We start from the raw sequence: 23797 nt of genomic DNA, 5'->3' as shown, positions 1-23797 counted from the left end.
TTGAAACAACATTAGAAATAGAATTAAGTATAGAAAAATGTTAAATTAATTTTTTTTAAATAGTATAAATAACCTTACATTTTAATAAGATTGATAATTCTATTTACTTTAATATTATAATTTAAAAAGTAACAACTTAAGCAAATAATAAATTATAATTTATAAATAACATTTTAAAAATTTTTAGTGATGATACCTAAGCAAATTATTAGTTCAACAATATTAAAAACTAAATACCCAACAACCTAAGAAAGCGTATTTAAAAATTTAAAAGGTAACAACATAAGCAAATAATAAATTATAATTTACAAATAAAATTTTAAAAATTTTTAGTGACGACACTTAAGCAAATAAATTTTCAAACTCAATGTATGACCATCACGTCAGCATAAGAACTTCCTATTTGTATTGCTATAAAGATAAAGATTTTTTTTTTTAAAACAGTATAAATAACCTCACATCTTAATAAGACTGATAATTCTATTTACTTTATTATAATTCTTTGTAATTAGCATAGTAGCTTATAAATTATATAAATTTTTAAAAATATTCTCAAACCCAATTACTTACTTAAAAATTCAAAAAAAAAGTATATTTAAATTTAAATTTAAAATTCTAAACATAATACTTTAATTAAAAATTATAATTAATTTTTTTTAAAATAAGTACACATTAAAAATTAATAACTAACTTAATTATATCAACAATAATTTAAAAAAGAAATTTATAACTTTATGACAATAAATATTAAATTAGAAATTATCAGAATATCAACGGTGGAAATCAAATTAAAAATAAAACCACAAGTAATAACCAAATAATTTCAATTTATATTTTAAAAAATTCTAAATTCCAAACATAAAAATCGAAAAAAACTAAAAAAAAAAGCAACAACTCAAGAAAAGACAATATTTCCACCAAAACAAACATATGTTTGGCATTATTCTATTAGATAGACTCTAAAAGGGATTCCAAAATATGTGCATCTAAATTCTCAAGTTTCATTCTCAATCTTGATCTTCTTGCAAGTTGAGGTATCTCCTTCCACCTTCGAATCTTCCGACTCCGAGGATAGTCGCTTAGTTGGTGTAATAGCATTTTCCAACCCTTCAGATTCACCATTGGCCGTAACTTCATTGGAGAATTCAAGCAACAAATTCTGTACTTTTACCACGTTAAATTAAAGACTTTTTTCTAATCTTTGATTTTATCTCACTAATATTTTTTTAATAAAATTAAGATCTAATTTTGAGAGAACAATCAAACAAAAAAAATTATTTTTTGAACAAATACCTTAACACTTTCTACTTTAGCACCTTCTACTTTCTCCCCTTCAATGATTGAGGATGCCTTTGAAATTGGTAGCAAACCACCGGTGTAGTCAACATCCTAAAATTATAATTAATTATTAATTATTATTTATAAATTAGATACTACTAATGACCAAAGAAGTAAAAAATAAACTGATTTTTAATAGAAAGTACACGTATAATTATACTCACAATTTGAATAGAGTGAGTATCTTTGAATTTATTTATGAGGTCCACATTATCAGTCATCTTCTTAACTTTATAAGAAGGTGAAAAATGTGGATTATCAGATATTTGAACTTCAACGATGAAGAGAAAGGTCTTATCAATTAGGTTGAGAAAAAGTGTAGGTGTATCCGATAAATCTCCTTTCTGCAGGATATTACATAATATATTAATAATAAATAATATAAAAATTACCATTAAAAATATCTTCACTAATATTTTTAGAAATAAATATTGGTTAGAACTTACCAATAGGAATGGATCAAGTATTTTTACACAGCTCTTTCCTAAAACTTGTTTTGCCTCCTTGTCAAAGACTACAAAACATGCAAAATAAAATAAAATAGAATTGATGAACAAAAATCAAAGAACGATTAGATGGGAATAAACAAATAAATTTAAAATAAAAATAATATAAATTTAAAATAAAATAAAAAAATATTAGTAGAAAACTCACGTCTTCATCGAGCCAAACCATCTCAATTGAGTATGACAATGGAGAATTTTCGTAACTTGGTAGTGTCCATAACCGTATCACTCGTATACGTACACACAAATTGTCGATTGTAGGATTGATGTCAGCAATTTTGTGAATACCAGCCATTGAAATAAGTAGAGAGATTTTGGATATATATAAAGAAAGAGATTGATGTACTTTAAATTGTGGTGCTTTACATCTCTCATAACTTATACTTTTATAGTTGCATCATAACTAAATTTTTTTAAATTTGGTTGATTTAATTTTAAATTTAAAAAATAACAAACTAAGTAAAACAACCCAAATTTAAAATTTGAAAATAACAACCTAAACAAATAATAATTTAAAAATTCTAACATAACATAAATCTTTATAATAATATAATAATATATTAATATTAGTACGTAACAATCGAAGAATAATTAACGTAAATTTTTTTAAAACTCTAAATTTCTTTAAAAAAAATTTATGTAGCTGCAATTTAAAAAATAATGCTAAAATGAATTAACAGATATTTAAAAAATAGTGTTATAATATAAAAAAGAACAACTTAAGTAAAATTTAAATAAAATTTAAAAAATAACGACTTAAATAAAATAATTTGAAATTTAAAAAATAACAACCTAAGTAAAACAACCCAAACAAATAAAACAATTTAAAATTTTAAAAATAACAACCTATGTAAAACAACCCAAACTTAAAATTTGAAAATAACAACTTAAGCAAATAATAATTTATAATTTATAAATATAAATATAAAAATTTCTGGTGACGACACGTAAGCAAATAAACTTTCAGACTCAACGTATGAGCACCACGTCAGCAAATTAGCTCCCCATTTGTATTACTATAAAGATAAAGATAAAGATAACAACATCAGCACTTTAACAGCTGACTCAGCATTGAAATTAATACAAGGACCACTATGGTATTTGGAGTTCTATCTGAAAAATCACCATAAAAAAAATTTGGATCTCAAAAACTATTTAAGGTAATTGCATAAATCTCAAGAATCATTAGAAAAATTTACTCAAAGTCTAAATATCATCCTGATCGAATCAAATCAAATCATAGTACTTAGTTATTTATCAATGTTCAATATCGTAACATTTAAAATCATATTAAATTCAAATCATAACCGTATTTAATTTAAAATTTATTTAAAATTTAAAATATTATTTGAATTTGTTAATTCGTATTTATTGGATTAAATTAAATAATATTTAATTATAAATTATAATTTAATACATCTAAAATAATATTAAATAATTAATTATTAATATAATTAAATTATAAAAGACACCAAAAAATAATTAAATTATAAAAACAACCAAATTAAATTAAACAATAAAAATTTAATTCTACTAACTATTAAAATTTTATTACTAAAATTTATATATAATAAATTTAAAAGAAATAATAATTAAAAAAAAAAACAATCAGAAGGAGCCTACCTGATTTTGGATCCAAATTGGAGTGGTCCAACCCAATTTTCATAACTCCTATAAAACAAAAGTGAACTTTGGAATATAATATTATGTTATTTTCATAATTATTGTAAAATAAAATAATTTAAATTACTTATATAAGAGAAACCTAAGAAAATCATTACTCATAATAAGAACAACTCGATAATATTTAATAATGTTCATTATTTATCATCAATAATAAAAATCAATCTGCAATTAAATCATTAATCATGAACGAACAAACTAAATTATATTGAAGAAACCTAAAAAAACTCAAAATAGAGATAAGCAAGAAATTATTTACAAAAAAAAATAAACTAAACAAAGATTCAGAGTTTCAAATGAGGGAGAGAGAGCTCAGATGAGGGCTGAACAGCGGCAAAAACTCAGCCAAAATAAAAGCCGAAGTGTGACAATAACAGCGGAATGGAGCGGAAACGAGGGCTTGAGGCAAGCTCGAACAAGCGACAAAGAGGGAGCACCGCGGCGGAAGCACGGCAATACAGAGGCGGTGGAAGCTCAAAACAAACACAGAAGAGGTTGCAACATAGTTCAGGGAACTAGCGTCGTCGGGACAGTGGCTGCACGAAAGTAGGCAGAGGGTCGCGACAAAGTTCAGGACAGTGGCTTCGAAGTTCGAACAATGGCTGCACGATGGAGGGGAAGGAAGTTGTGACGGCGGCGATAGCAAGGCGATGGCTGGACGGAGAAGGACAAAGAGAGTTGCTGAGGTTGAATGACGAGGATGAAGAATGAATAATGGCTTTGGCTACTGCGCGTTAGGGACTTAGGGTTCATCGGTTCCCATCTGAGCCTAAACACAAACCAAACGACGTTGTCTAGATCAATTTTTAGAAAACTGGTCGGGTTCTGATTCGGTTCGATCGACCGGTTCTTGGCCGATTCAACGATCCAAAAGCAATTTTTAATTTTTTCGATTTTAACATCTAACCAATTTGTTTTTTTGTCCCAGTTCACAGTTCGACTGGTTCAACCGGTCAGTTCGAACCGGTTGTCAGAATTTTGTTCCTTTCTGTTAAGATGGACACAAAATACACTAATTCAGTATCTCTGGACACAATGTCTCTGTCCATGTCTCATCTGTCAAATACGATTTTGTGTCTCTGTGTCTTATCCCTGTAAATAAACACAACCCTAAAAACAGAAATATTTGGTAACCAAAATAAATTAACCAAAAATAGCTTATTTTATTAAAAAATGATAGGTGTCCAAGTCTTTTGAGTAATCAAGTTTAACCAAATTGTTAAAAATAAAACCATTCACGTGTCTGCCAATTTCTTTCTCCTTTATACTACTATACTACTACTACTTTCTTTAATACCATTGTCATCGTCGCTGGCGTCACTGTCGCTGTCGTTGTCATTACTGTCACCACTGTCTTCTTCAACGTCGTTGTCTTGGTGTTGTTGTTATTGATTAATTTCTTCATCTCTTTTTTCTCCTCATCATTCTTTATCCTCATCATTGTCTTTGTTGTCATCTTCATATTCTTCTTCTCTTATAAATATTCAGAAAACCAAAGCATAGAAATTTTAATGCACAATACATAATTTTTTATGCAGCAAAAATTTGCGTTCCATACTTTGAAAATTTGTGTGTTATGTACAAAAAATTGTATACTATACCAATGAAATACATGTAGTATAAAAGGTACTTATGTATATATCACAACAAGTTACAAACTTGAAAAATCAAGAAATCTAAAAAATAGTTCCTTAGTTGGATAAATTCTATTGAAGTTGTAGTTAGTCTTAGATGAACTTATATATATATAAGCGTCCTTAGTTGTTGAGGATACAATAGTTTATTTTCATAACTCAATTTCATCTAGTTTTTTTCTACTGTAATTCTTTTCTGCAACACAATTTTATTTTCTTCTTCTATAATCCAAATGCACCATTATTCATTCATGTAACACATAAATTTGTGTGAACAGTACAAAAATTTTGTTGCATAGCATAGAATTTTTTATGTGCATGATAGAAATTTTGGAAGACTACATACTTAAAATATTGACTCACCCAACTAACAAAATACATTCACAGCAAAAATTGTGCTATGTGCAAAGATTTGTGTGCTATGTGCAAAAATATGTGTACTGTGCATAAAAATATTTATGCTACATCGATAAGTTTGTGTTATATACAAAATTGTGTATTATGCTTCAAAAATTTGTGTACTTCAAAAAAGAAAGAATAGTGATGTATGCACATATTTTTTTTATTGGATTTTGCACCAACTTAGTTGGACTTGGTTACAAAAGGTTTGTACACGTAGCATTACTCTATTTTATTCAACCTTCGTTAATTGTTGTAATAATTAATAAATATTAAATAAAATAATTTCTAACTTTTTTTAATTTTTCTAGCATTATTGTTCTAAAAATAAGATGTGATCTCACATCTTATATTTTTAAATAGAATTAAAAAAAATATTAAACGATAAAAAATTACCTCTTACCCAAAAAAAAAACCTATTTCCATATATTACTAGTACTACAATAACATGCATTCAATCACCTTATTTTAAGTTGTATTTTTAATAAAATTGTAAATAACATCAATTTTTCATCTCATATTTTATTTAGTTAAGTAGAGTAATTTGAGTTGCATACATATTAGAATTTTATAATTGGTATTTTGGTATTTCAATATATATATATATATATATATATATATATATATATATATATATATATAAAATAAGAACACTGTTTTTGTGTGGTAAGTCTGATTTGAGGAATAATTCGTCCTGTTTAAGGATAAAGCTCTCCTCGTCTAGACTAGATGAGGTATACGTCAGTTTTTTAAGAATGGTGATGGTAAACATTTACAAAAACACTCCAACACTCAAATAAAAAAAATGATATAAGTATATTACAATTTAAAGTGAATAGTATAACTCTCTATTTTGTTGTTATCCCTTCTTATAGAATAGATTAGGTTTTGAATTGTTATAATGCAATTAACTTTGTTTGACCTAATTTCCCTTGATTCAACGTATTACGGAAGTTTATGAATAACCATCTCTTTCATTTTCTGTATGCTTTGATAAGATTCTTTTTGTTTTATTTGTCACATTGCCGATTTATAAGGATAATAAGTCTGAGTTATAACAAACGGATCAAACACCTTATTTGAAAAGAAAAAAACAACAAATATAAGAATAGAGATGAAATAACAATTATGTAAAATAGTCTGTGAATCTATCAAAATTTAATTTTTTGAATTTAAAATTTTTTGTTTGAAATTTAGTTTTTTTTTAATAATTATATCATCCTTAATTTTTAAATATATAAAAAATTAAATATATATGTTATATGCTCAAAATATTAAAAATAAAAAATTAAATTTCTTTAAATATTAGAAGGATAGTTAAAATAACAAGTTAGGATTCTATTTTCTTTTTAAAGAAAAAGAACTAAAATTACATAGTTACTCTTTTAAGTCGTTCTAATTATTTAAATTATGAAACAAATTAGTTTTTTAAAAAATAGAACAAATAAGATTTTCAAAAAAAATTAAAACATTTTTAAAATACTAATGTTCCAATAATTTTAACCTTTTAGTTAATATATTATATATTATATATATTTTTTATAATTAAGATAAACAATTAAAACTATTAGAATACCGTATTTCAAGAACATTTGAATTTCTTTTTGTAACTTATAAGTTCTTAAAGAAACTAAAGTATCAAATAAACTCTAGCAAACACTTTAGGATGAACTTTTAGATTTCTGAAAAACAAAACAAAATAAATGCATCCTTGAAGAAATCGGATTCATAGGTCTTGGAATGTTAGAATATAATGCTGTACAATTTTCATCCTTTTTTGTTACGAATCTATAAATCTAAAACTTCGATTTTTTTTTTTTTAGAAATCTTTTACTCTATTGGCCTATTTATATAATATTTTTGTAATAAAATTAAGTCAAGTATTTCTTTAATCAAATCTAACTAAGTCATTATGCACTTTTTTTTTTTATACATACTTGTCCGTTTTTTTTTACTACTTTTTTTTTCTCCTTTATTATTATTATTATTATTATTATTATTATTATTGTCGTCTTCTTTTTTATGCGCACTTCTTTTTCAACGTCGTCGTCATCGCTGTTTTATCTTCTTATTCTTCATATATGTTCAGAAAACTACATGATAGAAATTTTGATACACAACAGAGATTTTGGTATATAATACAAAATTTTTTAAAAGACTACATGTTCAAAATATTGACATCTAACCAACAAAATATGAACAATACATAAATTTTAGTATATAGCACAAAAATTTTGGTGCATAATACAAAAATTTTGGTAAATAGACCACATATTTAAAATATTGACTTATCAAACTAATAAAATATATTTGTAACAAAATTTATGTGTTATTACAAAAATTTATGTGTTATTACAAAAATTTATGTGCTATATATAAATATTTCTATGATCAAGAAGTGCGAAAAACGAGAAGCGATGATGCATGCACGTATTTTTTCTTCCAACGTTTGCGCTAACTTAGTTAAATTTAGTTAAAAAATATTATATATGTAACATCACCGATATTTTTACGGATCTATAAATTTATCTCAAATTTTTCAAAAATGATCTTATTATTTTTTTTTAAATTTTTAATATTTGAATATCTTGTTTTACAAATTTAAAAGTTGATCTATATAAAAATTTAATGATGTAATGATAATGCATATTAGAATAAAAAATTAAATAATCTTGTTATACATGCAAGTCTTTTTGGCAACCAAGTCTAATTAAATTGGTGCAAATCCAACAAAAATCAGTTTCATTAGTGAGCGTGAATACACGTTCCAACTATCCCCACCAAGATAAATGTTAGTCCCACGTTCCTCTTCCTCCTCCTCCTCTTTCTCCTTCTTCTTTGCATTCCTTCTTTTTCTTCACGTGTTTTTTCCTGCTCGTCATTTATATATTACTGCTGTTGCTGTGTTTTTTTTTAACTTTTTTTTCTCTTCTTTCAAGTAATTTTGCAGTATTATGTGTTTCTTCATCTTCTTTGTTTGATTTTTTTTCTATTTTATTCTTGTTAAGAAAGCAAAACAAGAAAAATCACGAGAACTTAAAACAAAATGAAAAAAATGAACAAAAAAAGAAGTAGAAGAAGATGATGATAATGAAGAAGAAAGAGGAGGAGTTTGTTTGTGTGTCGTCATTATTAAGTAATTTTGATTCATTTTGGATTTAAAATAAGGTGCACTTGGTATGTGCTTGTGTTGAACTGAATTTGTTTGTGTATCGTCATCACTGAGCTTAAAAATAGATTTCTCTTTAAATATCTTATTATGACAATTCTGAAACTCTGTGGTGAGACCGTGTGGATAGGTTCCACCCCTACAGCTTTATCTTTTCTGGAGACGGATGACGAGGCTTATGAAGAGTTTTATTGCATTTTGTTTATTCGATGTTAATGTTTCAGTTATTAGTTACTTTTTCCATCGCCTTTATCTTTACGAGTTTTATAAGAGGGATAGGGATTTGATTATGTAGTGCTTGTGAAATTATTAATATGTTTATATATATATATATATATATATATATATATATATATATGTATGTATCCTTTGTAAGTATTGATAATTGTATGGATGAATGTTATCTTTTAAAAAGGTCTTTTGGGCGGTAATACGATTTAAGTTTTAAACAGGTTCATATTTTAGTATTAAATATTATAAGAGCGGTCGTAATACCCGAGCTATCAGAGTGGCGCAGTCGGAAGCGTGACAATTTGATAAGGTGCAATTGGTTTATTGAATTGAGTTTGCTTATATGTCGTCATCATTAAATAATTTTGGTGCATTCTTGATCTATATAAGGTGCACTTAGTCTATGTTTGTTTTGAATCAAGTTTGATTGTGTGTCATTATCATTAAGTAATTTCGATACATTCTAGATTTAAATAAGATGCACTTGGTCCTTGTTTTGAATTGAGTTTGCCTGTATCTCATCATCATTAAGTAATTTCGGTGCATTCTAAATTTAAATAAGGTGCACTTAGTCTGTGCTTGTTTTGAACTGAATTTGTTTGTGTCGTCATCATTAAGTAATTTCGGTGCATTCTGGATTTGAACTGTTATACGCATAAAAAGAAGATGACGATGATGACAATAATGATAATGATAACGATGATGATGATGACGACGACGACGACGACGACGACGATGATGATAGAGGAGGAGGAGGAAGAGGAGGTAGTGATGGTGTGGTGATAACGACGATAATAAAAGAGAAAGATGAGAAAAAAAGAGGATGAGAGACAAAGAAGAAGTAGTAACATCAGAGGTGGGAGGATGAGGAAGAAAAAGACGACGAAAAATAAGTGCCTGATATGAAAAATGATTATAACAACTTAGTTGAATTTGGTTAAGTATTTTACTTGGTCGTAGAGTTTTATTTAAAATTAAAATAACCACTAAAAAATTATTTGGGACAAAGGAGGTACTCCGATTTTAAAGATATTTTTTAATAATTAAAATTTAACACATATAATCGATTAAATCGTGTTATTTTTGTCAAAATCAAATCAGACAAATTAATTTGACTAAAAAATGGTGAATCAAATTTTAAATTGGTCTAAATTAATATTATTTTTTTATAAAAAATAATTATAATATCCCTATTATAAAAATGACTAAAAAACTCTTATTATATATGTTAATTTTGAGAATCCTAAATTCTAGCCATTTTTTTCTTTGTCGCCATAGGGTTAGGATTTAGAATTTCCAATATATATATATATATATATATATATATATATATATATATATATATAATAAGAGTATTTTAGTTTTTTTTATAATAAAAATATTATAATCATTTTTTATAAAAGAATATTAATTTGTACCAATTCAAAATTTAATTTATTAATTTTTTTGCTAAACTGATTTGTTCGGTCTAATTTTAATAAAAATAACACATTTTAATTAATTATATGTGTTAAATTTTAATTTTTAAAAAATATCTTTAAAAAAATACGTTTTTGACAACTTTATCTAAGTCTTTGGGACAAATTTAAAATCTTACTCCTAAAAAGAATTCCCATTAAGTTAGAAATTTTTTATATTAATAAAATAAATATTTTATTTATTAATATATGTAATTTTAAAATAATTTACATATTTAAATAAAATATTTTTAAAATTATATATATTAGTAAATTTCTCTTTAATTATAAGTAGTAAGAGTAAAGTATCGTTTTTGTCCCCAACGTTTGGGGTAAGTCTTAAAGTTATCCCTAATGTTTTAATCGTCCTATTTAAGTCCCTAACGTTTCAAAATTGACTCAATGTTGTCCTGCCGTTAGGGATCTGTTAACAGAATTGACGGCGTGACAAAATTGAGACGATTTTGAAACGTTAAGAACTTAAATAGGACGAAAACGTTGAGGACAAAAATGATATATAGAAATAAATTTTAATTTTATCCTTTAATAATATTAATTTTTTACTATATATAATATTCAATTATTTTTTAATCACATCTAAGTAAATTACATTTAATTATATTACTTTCATTTTAAATAAATTAATTTTTTTATAATTTTACTCTTAAAAATTTTTAATTATCGTAAAATGTTTGTAGAATGATTAGTATATAAACTTGTAGAAAAGAAAAAAATAATATATATATAATAAAATATAAATTATATATTTTATCACTAATATATTAAAATTATTTAAAATTATAAAAAAATAAATATGCAAATATTAATTAATTTTAAAAAATAATCGTCATCATAATGATAAGATCATAAAAAATTAAAAATAATAGTTGTTTAACAAGTGTAGTGTACAGGTGGAAACAACGTAGTTTGACAAAAGTCAAAACAGCAGCTTAATACGCCGCCCAGTCTTCAACGGTAGCTGCTTTTACAATCTCTCTCTCTCTCTCTCTCTCTCTCTCCAATCGGCTAAGACACACAAACCCTTTCTTAATTCTCCGTTCAAATCAAACCATGATCTTCAGATAGCATCACATCATCACACTCAGCTTCCAAAACCAAAAAGGAAAAAAGGTAACAACTTTGCAATTCAGTTTGCAGTTCTGTGTACTGTATTTCTTAGTGCTTTAAGCTTTTAGCTCAATCTGAAACATACCCATTATTTGATTTTTTTTTTCATTAGTTTCCCAAAAATTCAACCTTTTTCTTTACGAAACCCTTTTTTCTCAGTCTCTCATTAGCGGTTACCAACCCCCCAAAAACGAAAAAAAGAAAGTTGCTGAAGTTGCAGTGATTTGAAGAAGGGTTATCAATCATAGATGGATAGTAGCAGTGGAATTGAGAGCAATGGGCGTGTGCCACTTTCAGGGGTTGTTGCAGATTGTGTGAAACGGTGGTTCAGAGACACTCTGAAAGAAGCTAAAGCTGGGGACATAAACATGCAGGTCTTGGTAGGTCAGATGTATTACAGTGGTTATGGTGTTCCCAGAGATGACCAGAAGGTGTGTTCTTTCTCTTATTTTGGTTTTACAAATTAATAATTCTTTTCAATCAATTTTCATTGCATTGGACTTTCTTGAGCTGTTAAGAGTTTGAGGTTCTGTTGTATTATACTATTTGAGAATGTCCATGTTAATTGACAATAGAATCTTCAGGTGGTGACTATGAAAAATTGAAGAAAAATATTAGCATTCTCTATTGGTCTTAATTTTAGTAATGAGATTAATTTTGATGCTGATAATGCATATACACTATTAGGCAATCAAATCTTGTATGTTATATAACTTTAAGATAGTGGGGGATAAGAGTCAAATAATTTCAATGACTGAGTTATATATGAATAGATGACTGTCTATTTAGTTAGGTATGCACAATTAGATGCACTTAAATGGATGCTTCATGTGGAGTTGTGGACACATCTGTAATAGCAGCATAGAATGCTTTATCATGGTTGGGTGTAATGACTTAAATAGTCTTGTGTTCAAACTTAATGTTTTGTGTTTCTAAATTTGTTGCTCCAACTCTTGACTTGTTATACTTCTTGAGAAATTGAAGAAACGGATGTAAATAGTTTGTAGTGTGTGTGGATTCTGTGGGCTGTTAGTTGAATAAAAAGATTAATGCTGGGATTGTGAACTACGTCTGTGGAGTCTGTCGAATCAAAGTGCTTACCTGTTTTTGAATTTTGGTTTCAAGTTCTGATGTCATTGGTTTGGGAATGTAGGGTAAAATTTGGTTGACTAGAGCATCGAGGGTTAGATCTTCAGTTTGGAAAGTTGGTGATAAGCATCCAGGTAAAACTCTCCTTTGTTGCCGACAGCATAGCATCTTTCTTTTTTGTTGGGAATTCTTTGTGACTGTTTCTCGCCCGGTGCATGTATGTTAGGTTATAATGCAAGTGATTCTGATTCTGATGAATTGAAGGAAGATTCTTAAACACACTAAATGCCTAACATTTGAATGGTGAGTTTATCATAATCTTTGAATGCTTTTGTAGTGGAAATCTTTTTTTGCCGTGTTTATCAACTAATAGAACAGCTTTAGGGTTGAATTACTGGAGAGATGGTTCTTTTCATGATCCTGGTTAGGGTCTTATTATTTTCTACCAGGAATAAAACATGGACTTGAAAGGTTAACATATCATTGATTGCATATCTGTGGTATATGAATAGTAAAATGAGATGTTATCAATCTTAAAATGATATGTCATTAATCACTTTAAATCTAATTTTTGCTTAATCAGTATGATAATAGAAATGCATCCAATATAAAGTTTAGAAGTTATGAATCATGAGTCATGTTAGTAGGAAACTACTAGTCAATTGGTTGGTTTTTGTTATGGTTCTTTTTTTCCCACCTCAAATTTCGATAATGTAGCTGAGGAAATCTGCTGAAACTTTTAGTTAGATCACCAGAAGGGGCTAGAATAGGGTTATAGGGACCAGATCAGTTTTGGGTTTATACAAACTCAGTTTGATCTTATATGCATGAACCTATGGATGAATATATTTGTTAGTCAATATCAATAAAAACAAATCACAGCTATCTCACCATGTCCGAATGGACAAATATGTACCATGGTGAAGTCTTTGCAATATGAATTAACCGAGAAACATTGTAGATACACTAATTACTCCCTCCATTCCATTTTATCTGTCATTGTCGCATTCTAGTACACCCTGGGATCAATGTATCTGCTCAGATGTACCAAAACATGTAAGTGACAATTAAAAATGAACAAATGGAATGTTTGAGTCCACATATGACAACAAATATAACAACAACAACAAAGCCTTGTCCTGCTAGATGGGTTGGTTACATGGATCAAACGACGCTATTGAAATCTATCATGTATCATGTCTATAGAGAAATCGTTTATATGTAGATATTGTTTGATTACTTCATGGTTAGTCTTCGTAAGTCTTCTTCTGTTATTCACTCCTTGTTCATCTTCCATCTCATTCATCCTCTTGACTGAGTGCTTTGTCGGTATTCTTCTCACATGTCCAAATTATCTTAGACGTGATTCTACCATCTTTTCTATAATAGGTGCTACTCTAACTCTCTCTCTTATATCTTCGTTCCTTATTCTATCTAATTGCGTATGACCACTCATCCACCTGAACATCTTCATTTCTGCCACACTTAACTTATGTCCGTACCCTCCTTTGGCCGCCCAACACTCTGTATCATAAAGTATAGCCGGTCTGATAGCAGTGCGATAGAATTTACGTTTAAGTTTTAAATACACTTTTTTGTCACATATGAAATTAGACGCATTCTACCATTTTGACCAATTTGCTTGAATCCTATGATTTACATTCTGTTCAGTCTTTCTATTATCCTGTATGATGTACCCAAGATACTTAAAACTTTTAACTTTTCGGAGGATGTTTTCTCCAATCTTTACCTCTGTATTAGGGTTTTTCCTTTGATGACCGAACTTACATTCCATATATTTCGTATTGCTATGGCTTATGTACAGACCATACACATCTAGTATTTTTCTCCATAAATCCAACTTCTTATTTAGGTCTTTTCTTGACTCTCTAATAAGGGACAATATCATCGGTAAAAAGCATGTACCATGGTACAAGCTCTTGGATATGCTCTATGAGTACTTCCAAGACTAATGTGAAAAGGTATGGACTTAAGGATGATCCCTGGTGTAATTTTATACCAATAGAAAATTTTTCTGTTACACTATCTTAAGTCTTCACACTAATTGTAGCCCTATCATGCATGTCTTTAAGTGCACGAATATATGCGATCCTTGCTTTCTTCCTTTCCAAAACCTTTCACAAGACTTCCTTTGGCATCTTATCATACACTTTTTCCAAATCAATAAATACCATATGTAGATCCCATTTATTATTACAATACCTTTCTATCATCCTTCTTAACCTATGTAGCTGTAGTGGTGGATCTATCTGATATAGAACCAAATTAGTTTTCTATTATTTGTGTCTTTTGTCTCAGTCTCCGTTCTATCATCTTTTCTCATAACTTCATGATATGACTTATGAGTTTGATCCCTCTATAGTTTTCGCAATTCTGTATATCTCTCTTATTCTTGTAAATATATACCAATGTGCTCTTTCTCCACTCATCTGAAATCTTCTTTTACCCTAAAATCTCATTAAAAAGCTTGGTTAATCAACTGATGCCTTTCTCTTCAAGGCCCTTCCAAACTTCAATCGGAATATTATCGAATTCTACTGTTCTACCATTTTTCATCCGCTTTAGAGCCTCTTTTACTTCGAAGTCTCGAATCTTTCGATAGTAGTCGAAGTTTTAATCTTCTTCCCTTGTGCATAACCGACCAAGGGTCGAAAGAGTCTTCTGTCCTTCATTAAATAACTCGTAGAAGTAGTTCTTCTATCTTTCATTGATCTTATCTTGAGCTGAAACTTTTCCGTCTTTATCTTGTATGGACTTAACCTGATTCAAGTCTCTCGTTCTTCTTTTACGGCTGTTTGCTATTCTATATATATTTTTTTCTTCTTCCTTCGTGCCTAAAGACTGGTAGAGACCTTTATATGCTCTTGTTCTTACTTTACTAACAGCCACTTTTGTCTCTTTCTTAGCCGTCTTATATTTTTTCTAATTATCTGCATTGCGGCACAAAAATCACTTTTTAAAGTACTCCCTTTTTGCGTTTATCTTTTTTTGTACACTTGTATTCCACCATCAAGACTCCTTGTCTCTTTGGTCATATCCTTCTAGTTTCACCAAAACTTTCTTTGTTGTTTTTCTAATAACTTCTGCCATCTCCCTCTACATCTCCTCTGCGCTTCCATCCCCTTTTCACTTTGCCTTTTCTCGTACCCGTCTTAGGAAGCTTTGTTGTTCCTCACTTTTCAGCTACCACCACCTCGTCCTTGGGTTCTTCGTATAATGTCTTTTTCTCAATTTTTGCTCAATGCGAAAATCTTTGACAAGCATCCTATATTGTGTTGTTAAATTCTCTTCTAGAATAATTTTACAATTAATACAAAATTTCCGGTCAACTCTCTTCAACAAGAAGAAGTCGATTTGAGAGCTTGTCATGTCACTCCTAATAGCAAATATATGAAAAAAAAATTGATGGTAGTTCTTTGATTTGGAAATGCAATGTACTACTAGCAAATTAAATATTAAAGTAGAAAGGTTCAGGAGGCCCATAATATTAGGGCATAACAAATTGGTTATGTCAGCCTTGAGCCTTTGTTCCTGAATGCATCTTTTTCAATAATAAATGTGTGTAGGGTTTAACTGATGAGATTTGTTGGGGTGGTCAATGTATCCCAGAATCTTTGCATTGAGCTTCACATTCACAACTTACAATTCTTGTGCTCTTTTGTTTCGTAGGAATGCATGCCAGGCACCTCGCTTTGTAACAACCGTCATGGATGTTATTGCTACTTAACAGTTTTCTATTTGGGTTTCTGATGTTTGTTTGATTTTACAAACTTCTGTTTTAACGTCTAGATCTCACTAGGTTGGACTTGGTATATCACGCATTAAGATAATCTATGGTATAGATTTGAACCATGAAAGAGTAGCATCCACCATCGTTCAAATAATCATACCATTGGATTACTTTAATGCATGATATAGTAAGTTTTGTTCGGTGTATCATAGCAGTGTTCTTTGTTTCTATGACCTATAGAAAAGGCAACATTGTTACTTTTTGTACAAGTTGTTGCTTGGTAATTGAAGGTATTTTTCTTAATCCTCTCGTTGTATCATAACAAATATAAGATGATCGTACATAATAACATCATAATTTATTTTCTTTTTAAACATGGAATGTACAAAAGGCTAAACTCTTGAGGATTCCAAATGATGTTTAACATCCTTGATTTTAGACTATCTGATTTCATGGATGCAATATTTAAAGCTAATTGCAAGCTGCTCAAAAATGGCCGATTTTATTTCATGGAGATACCTGGAGCTATCGACCAAGTTTACCATCGGCAATGACAAAGGAAGGTCTGGGTTCGAGTAATGTCCTGCTCAAAGTTGCCAACGGCCCTCCATGGCAGATGTTGGCGTTGGCAATGGATGATGAAGTTGATGTAAGTACTAACCACACTAAACATTAAGCCAATAAAATAGGTCAATAGCCAACATCTTATAGTTTTTACTTGATGACCCTTCAGATTCTATAAATGATTCCACTAAAGACCCTAAACACTAGATCAATGACAGTAAAGAAACGAGTTAGCCATATAAATTCCAGTTTTTTTTTATTGTTGCTTAGAAACCCTTCAAGAAAAATTGTTCTTTTAGAAATAAAAGTTCAATACAGTAAAGTGGAGTATAATATAATGTAGAAGAAACAAAAGACAAAAGTAGTCAAACAAGACAAAAAACAAGAGTACCAAGACTCAACTTCTAGTCACTCCTCATTGCTTGCAAAGGATTTGAGCACTATATCCACCTCTATTCGTGTGCTCCGGAAGACATCCTTATTTTCGCTTAACCAAACATTTCAGATTATTGCATAGAATAAATCCTTAAAAAAAGACCTTCAAAAACATCATTCTTAAAGAGACCATCATCATTATTATTATTACAGTTATTTAAAAAAAAAACACTTCGTTGTTTCTTGGGCATGAGAGCAGGACAAATATATAACTCCAAAGAAATTTGGGTCTATAATGACTTGATTTGGGATTTTTGTTTTATAGATAGATACCATTATACATCCTAAAGGACTATCTGGTCTCCACCATCTTTGGTGATTGTTGTGTTGATATTGTAAGGAAGTGTTTGTTTTGAGGTACTGAGACAAAGACTGAGAGACTGAGACTCAATATCATGTTTGTTGGTTCAGAAATTGGTACTAAATTTCTCCCTGTGTCCCTAAAATTTTAGTATTTCAGCACCTCCAAAAAGTAGGGACACATGGGACTAAAATTTTTAGAGATGAAGACTAAAACTTTAATAACATTTTATACTTAAAATATTCTCATTTCAATTAATTAATTCCAATTTTACCTTTTGTATAAATTAAATTAGAATTTCATTCTTGTTTCAATTTTTGTCTCCCACTTTACATCAATACTAAGATTTATTTCAATCTCTGTCTCTTAGTCTCTGTCTCTCAGTCTTCAGTCTTTCCGTCTCTGTCTCTCCACCAAACGTTACCTAAATGTTATAAGGGCAGTGTGAACATTTTGATCTAATTTTAGACATACTCATCATTTTTTTTTATGACAATTTGTTGTTGATCTTTCACCAGACTTTGTGATGGATAAAATCTTCCCACATTTCTCTCCTACAATCATCAGTTAAATCGTTCGCAAATCCTATAAACCATTTCACAGCTTCTGGGAATGAAAACAAAATGGCCGGTAAAAGGCTTCATAATACTAAGACATGACAAATCTACCTACACACTGGTTTGACCCTGCAACAAATCCTGAGAAACATGTTGAAAGGCATAACTATGAGAAGCTGAAACAGCAGAATATATACCATAACTCAAATGGGAGACACAAATTTCTAAAATTTTATTGTCTGCTGTGAATAGATAACAAGAATGCATACAAGAAGGCGTTTAAGTATTACAATGTATAGCAGATTCACACACGTGATCAAGAAATTTTCAAACTCACTCAAGGCAATCAAGAAACTCTTGAATGAGCACCTGCTATAAGATCATGATAACACAAATTTTAAAATAGATTTAATTGTTTGATCTCTAGAGAAAACCAAAGTTTTCATTGCACATAATTGGTACATAAAAATTGATGATATACTCCTCTTTGTATAATGTTTTATGAAGAATTCTTCATGCTCAAATCACGTGTACCTAAGAAGGAAATATGACACACTCTGTTTGAACAGCTGAAGCTGAATCATAGCTTGTAGTTCTCCAAGTACCATCTGTATGTATCAACAAGACCATCCTTAAGGGAGATTTTCGGTGTCCAACCAATGCCAGCAAGTTTCGAGCTGTCCATCAACTTTCTTGGAGTCCCATCAGGCTTTGAAGTATCCCAAACAAGAGCTCCCTCAAATCCGACCACTTCTTTCATCAGCTCGGCCAATTCCTTAATAGTAACCTCTTTCCCACTCCCTACATTCAAATGCTCTAGTCCACTATACTTCTCCATCATGAAAACAACTGCATCAGCTAAATCGTCAACATGCAAGAACTCCCTCAATGGACTTCCAGTGCCCCACACTACAACCTCCTTGGCACCGTTGATCTTTGCCTCATGAAACCTTCGCATCAAAGCAGGCAAAACGTGTGAATTCTCCGGATGAAAATTGTCGTAAGGCCCATACAAGTTGGTCGGCATTCCAGAAATCGCATCCCACTTATACTGAATTCTGTAAGCCTGGCACATTTTAATCCCAGCAATCTTAGCAATCGCATACCACTCATTCGTGGGCTCTAAGGGACCAGTAAGCAAAGCATCTTCTGGGATTGGTTGAGGTGCAAACTTCGGGTATATGCAAGAGGAACCCAAGAACAGTAACTTCTTAGTGCCATTACGATAAGCAGAATCAATGACATTGGTCTGGATCTGGAGGTTTATGCTAATGAAATCAGCAGGGTAGGTGTTGTTGGCGTGGATACCACCGACTTTTGCTGCAGCTACAATAACATATTCAGGCTTTTCAGAGGCAAAGAAGGCTTCAACATCATATTGGCGAGTGAGATCTAGCTCAGCATGGGAACGTAAGACGAGATTAGTGAACCCAAGTTGTGTCAGCTTGCGAACAATGGCTGCACCAACAAGACCCCGGTGACCAGCGACAAAAACTTTAGCAGATTTGTCAGCTAGAAATGAGTTTGATGCCAATGCTGCAGCAAATACACAAAAAGAGAGAATTCAGGGTTTCAGAAACTCATCTACAATGAAAACAGCAATTACTAAATAACCAGAAATTTTTGGTTTGGCGAAAATGTGTTTATATTATTATCGACTCATCAATACACCGGTAGTTCATATATGGTTTTAGGAATTTAGATCTGATAAAGTGAGAGATTAATCACCATTGAATTTGTAACTCTCATTATTTGTGATCCCCACTATCTTAATTTAAGAGTAATTAACCCCTCAGTTTATCACTTTATCAACTCCCTCACTTTAGAGAATCTTGATCCTTGTTTTTATATATCTAATGACTACCCTTGAATCCAATCAAATTATTGTTGGAACAAAGTGAAAGGGTGTAGGAACCTAGTATCCAATGAAGATGAAAATCAGAAACATCTGTGTTTGTATTACTCACAGAGAATAAAATTTGCTAGGTATTAAAGAGACCAAGCTTTCCCAAGTTCAAATTCCAGTTCTGAGATATTCCTCTCAATATCTCTCTCCTTCCCTATATAGTCATCCAGCTTCCCTCCAAACCTGAACATTTTCTCTCCTATCCCAACCTACACTTAAATTACAATTAAGCCCCCTTTGAGATACCAGTCCACTTTCAACTCTTTCTATCAGGTGCCTAACAGTAGAATACTCTCAAATGGAATAACATTACTTGGGAAATGGAAAATTGATACAATACTATTAATTGTGGATCCGAACAATAAGCTTTGTGCACAACACCCAACTAGGGCTGGCAATGGGTAGGGTAGGGTTTGGACTCTACCCTAACCCTACCCACGGGTTGAAAACTTTCTTAAAACTGCACTCTATCCTACCCGCGGGTTGAGAATCTCTTACCCCTAACCCTACCCGCAGAAAAATAAAAAATTTTCAAGCAAATATAAAATTCAATCATTCCAAATTTCATACATATTAATGAAATAGAAAATAAAAAATTAAGTTCAAATTAAAATTAAAAACAATAAAATCTTAAAGAAATCCAACATAAAATTACAAATAATATGATCATCAACTAGCTTAGTAGTTATTTCAAGTTTTTATAAGAATAAGATTGTGAGTTCAGCACTCACTTTTTTCACTACATACATAACTTTTACATATATATTATATAATATGTGCGGGTAGGATAGGGTAGGGCATACCCTGAACCCGTACCCTACCCTACCCGCAAGCAAACTCGCACCGTACCATACCCTACTCTACCCTCTACCCGCCGTGGGTCGGGTAGACAACCTTACCCGAACGGGTTGGTCCGGGTTTGATACCCGCGGATAAGATATATATTGCCAACCCTACACCCAACTGCAGTGTAGCATTACTCCTCGGACTTCTAGTCGAATCCTATTGAATCTTAGTTTTAAAAGCATGAATCATCTCAGAATTCAGAGGCTTAATTCAATTAGGGAAAGGATTTCAGATCATTTCAATAAATAATTTTTCTCAGCATTTAAACATTAAAAAAAAAAAAGAGCGAGAGGAAGAACCACTGTTGTCATGGCTTCCCATGTTGGTGTGTGATGCAAGATCTGGTTGTCTGGTAAAGCAGCAGGTTTTCAAAGTTCAAATCAAAACCTGAAACAAATCAACATTGTGAAGAACAGATTAAACAAACAAGTTCCAAGTTACTAACAACAGTAAACAACTAAGCATTTCTCTCATTAAGTAAGGTCGGGTAAGACCAAACAGCACCATTGTGTTAAGCTATTAAATCAAATGATTTTTTTCTTAGACCTATCTAGTATTTTTATTGGCGTTTCTACATGTCTTGTAATCACATAAACAAGAATCTCCTTTACAAAAATGAGCAAACCACCGACACCATCACCACAAATCAAGGGTTTCATCAAAATCTAGTTAGCAAAAACGGCTACAAATTTCAACGAAAAACCACTTCGAAAATGGTGAAATGAGACGAAGGGTGGAGGAAAAACTGAAAATTTTACCTGATGCTACTGACTGAAAGAAAGCCAAAGGAATCAAAGCTTTTTGATGTAGTGAGAAAATGAGAAAGAGACTGAGTGAGTGAAGCTGAAGAGTTGAATTGGATTCCTGTGATGGTGACTGAGATCTGAAATGTAGCGTCTCTGCCGGAGAGAAGAACGGCGGCGGCGGAGGGAGAGAGTGAGGTATAGGTGTCGGTGTTCTGAGATCAAATCAGAAAGGCAAATTAAAAAAAGATAAAGAAAAAAGAATGAAGCGTCCCTCTTCTTAGTTCTTAGTTCTTCTTACCTAGTTACCTTAGGCTAATTTTTTATTATTATTATTATTAAGAAAAAAAAAGATAACTCCATCAAATGTAGATTTTTTTTTTTAGTCACAAAAAAAAAAACAAGTCACCAAAAAAAATGTGGATTTTTTTTCTTAAATTACTGACTAATTTTTAACCCGGATCAAACATACCGAAGATTTCAATATTTATTTATTTATGTTTTTGTTATAAATAACGTATGCATATAGATTACGTTTAAAATGAGCACAATAATTATATATTTATTAGATATATTATATTTATATAGATTATTAAATTTTATAAAAGTACTATTTATATACTAAAATTAACTATTAAAATTAGTCACCAATATATTTTTGTATTAATACATGTGTAGTTTAATTTATTTTTAATGTATATTTATATTTCAACATGTATTTTATACTAATAATTAATTTTGGTGATTGATTTTAGTGCATATGTAGTATAACTCTAGATCTTATTAGATAAAAATTAAAAGCTAATATAAAAAACGAGTATTAATAGACTCTAATAAATACATAAATGATAATACTTTAATACACAATACTTTAAATGGCAACAAAATTTTTTATTTTTAAATAATTAAATATACAATATATAAATACAAAAAATATGAATATTTTTTATTCATTAAGATTAATTATTATATAAAATATTTTTATAATATTAAAAAATTATATAAAAACTAATATTTTAAACTGTAACATAAAAATATAACATAATTAAAATTTTATTTTATATTATTTAACAAATAATTAGATTATTATATTCAAAATTATTCACTAACTAATTTTGTTAAAAATATTATTATATAATATAATTTTCATCAAAATATTTTAAAAATATAATTTATTTAAAATATTATATATATAATACATAAAAATATTAATTTTTTAAATTTTTTTAAAAAGATTGAATAAATAATATAATTCAAAATACATGCCTACCATATTATATATTTACTTATATTAGTAAGACCTAAACTAATTAAACTTTTTTTTTCAAAGATAGATGTATTTTATTCATTAATTTAAAACAAAATACAATGGGATCCATGTTAGGACATATAGCAAAAGAAAGAGAAAATTTCTAAAGTTCACTAAAGCGTGAATTCAACAACAAAACATGAATGAGAGAGAAAATAAATTAGAAAAAAGAAAGTGAATGCAGAATTAGAAATTGAAAGACAACTCATTCACAAGTTTCAAGCATGACTCCACCGTTGCTTCTGGAGGGATCAATTCATGTTCAAAGATCATGTTATTCTTGGATTTTCACATTTTTTAGCACAACGTTGCTAACAACACCAACTGCGACGACCCACCATGTCGAACTTTGAAGTGCTCAGATCTCTCTAACCAGAAGGTGAGTTGTTGTTGACAAAATTTATTGTGATGGGACTTTTATTCCATACCTCTTTTGCTTTTTCGCATAAGAATAGACAATAATTGATCGATTCTGCATCTTGTTGGCAGCGGCAACATAATGAAAAAATAGAAGGGAGGCGCTGGTTGAGCAGATTAAGGACAGGGAGCTTCTCGTGCATGCTTCTCCAGAGAAAAATCTTTAATTTTGGAGGAAGAGAGAGCCTCTACATTTGACACCCGATTTCTTTATGTTGGAGAATTTCTGAACAAAACTCTATTGGAGAGTGCTTGAAATGATACGCCACTTGGTAGCCAGAGCTTGCGCCTCATATTTCCTGCTTTGAGTTGTATTTCATTGAAGTCTGTCTTC

General features: G+C 29.9%; 2 protein-coding genes across 4 annotated transcripts; one reads left to right on the top strand and one right to left on the bottom strand.

The window, feature by feature from the left end:
* The first annotated feature begins 11330 nt into the window (after positions 1 to 11330).
* LOC112743746 (uncharacterized) lies at positions 11331 to 16759 on the top strand. Of its 2 annotated transcripts, none has more exons than XM_025793075.3 (5): positions 11331 to 11548; positions 11705 to 11976; positions 12699 to 12768; positions 12861 to 12937; positions 16325 to 16759. In XM_025793075.3, exons 2-4 carry the CDS (start codon positions 11794 to 11796, stop codon positions 12908 to 12910), a joined length of 303 nt encoding a protein of 100 aa, XP_025648860.1. In that variant the 5' UTR covers positions 11331 to 11548; positions 11705 to 11793; the 3' UTR covers positions 12911 to 12937; positions 16325 to 16759. The 2 variants fall into 2 exon arrangements, with proteins under 2 accessions (XP_025648860.1, XP_072070699.1); XM_072214598.1 differs by having other exon boundaries at positions 11378 to 11548; positions 11658 to 11976.
* A 1704-nt stretch (positions 16760 to 18463) lies between these two features.
* On the bottom strand, positions 18464 to 22077 carry LOC112743745 (putative GDP-L-fucose synthase 2). 2 transcript variants are annotated; one of them, XM_025793073.3, is made up of 3 exons: positions 21753 to 22077; positions 21294 to 21381; positions 18464 to 19778 (listed from the first exon to the last, which is right to left on the bottom strand). In XM_025793073.3, the coding sequence occupies exons 2-3, from the start codon at positions 21313 to 21315 to the stop codon at positions 18823 to 18825; spliced, it is 978 nt and encodes a 325-aa protein (XP_025648858.1). In that variant the 5' UTR covers positions 21316 to 21381; positions 21753 to 22077; the 3' UTR covers positions 18464 to 18822. The 2 variants fall into 2 exon arrangements, with proteins under 2 accessions (XP_025648858.1, XP_025648859.1); XM_025793074.3 differs by having other exon boundaries at positions 21297 to 21381; positions 21753 to 22049.
* Between the last annotated feature and the right edge of the window lie 1720 nt (positions 22078 to 23797).

This window comes from Arachis hypogaea, chromosome 14 (genome assembly GCF_003086295.3).
Source record: "Arachis hypogaea cultivar Tifrunner chromosome 14, arahy.Tifrunner.gnm2.J5K5, whole genome shotgun sequence".
In the NCBI taxonomy this organism is placed as follows: Eukaryota; Viridiplantae; Streptophyta; class Magnoliopsida; order Fabales; family Fabaceae; genus Arachis; species Arachis hypogaea.
Note: the sequence above shows the minus strand (reverse complement) of the source record. Positions and strands in the feature narration are given on the sequence as shown.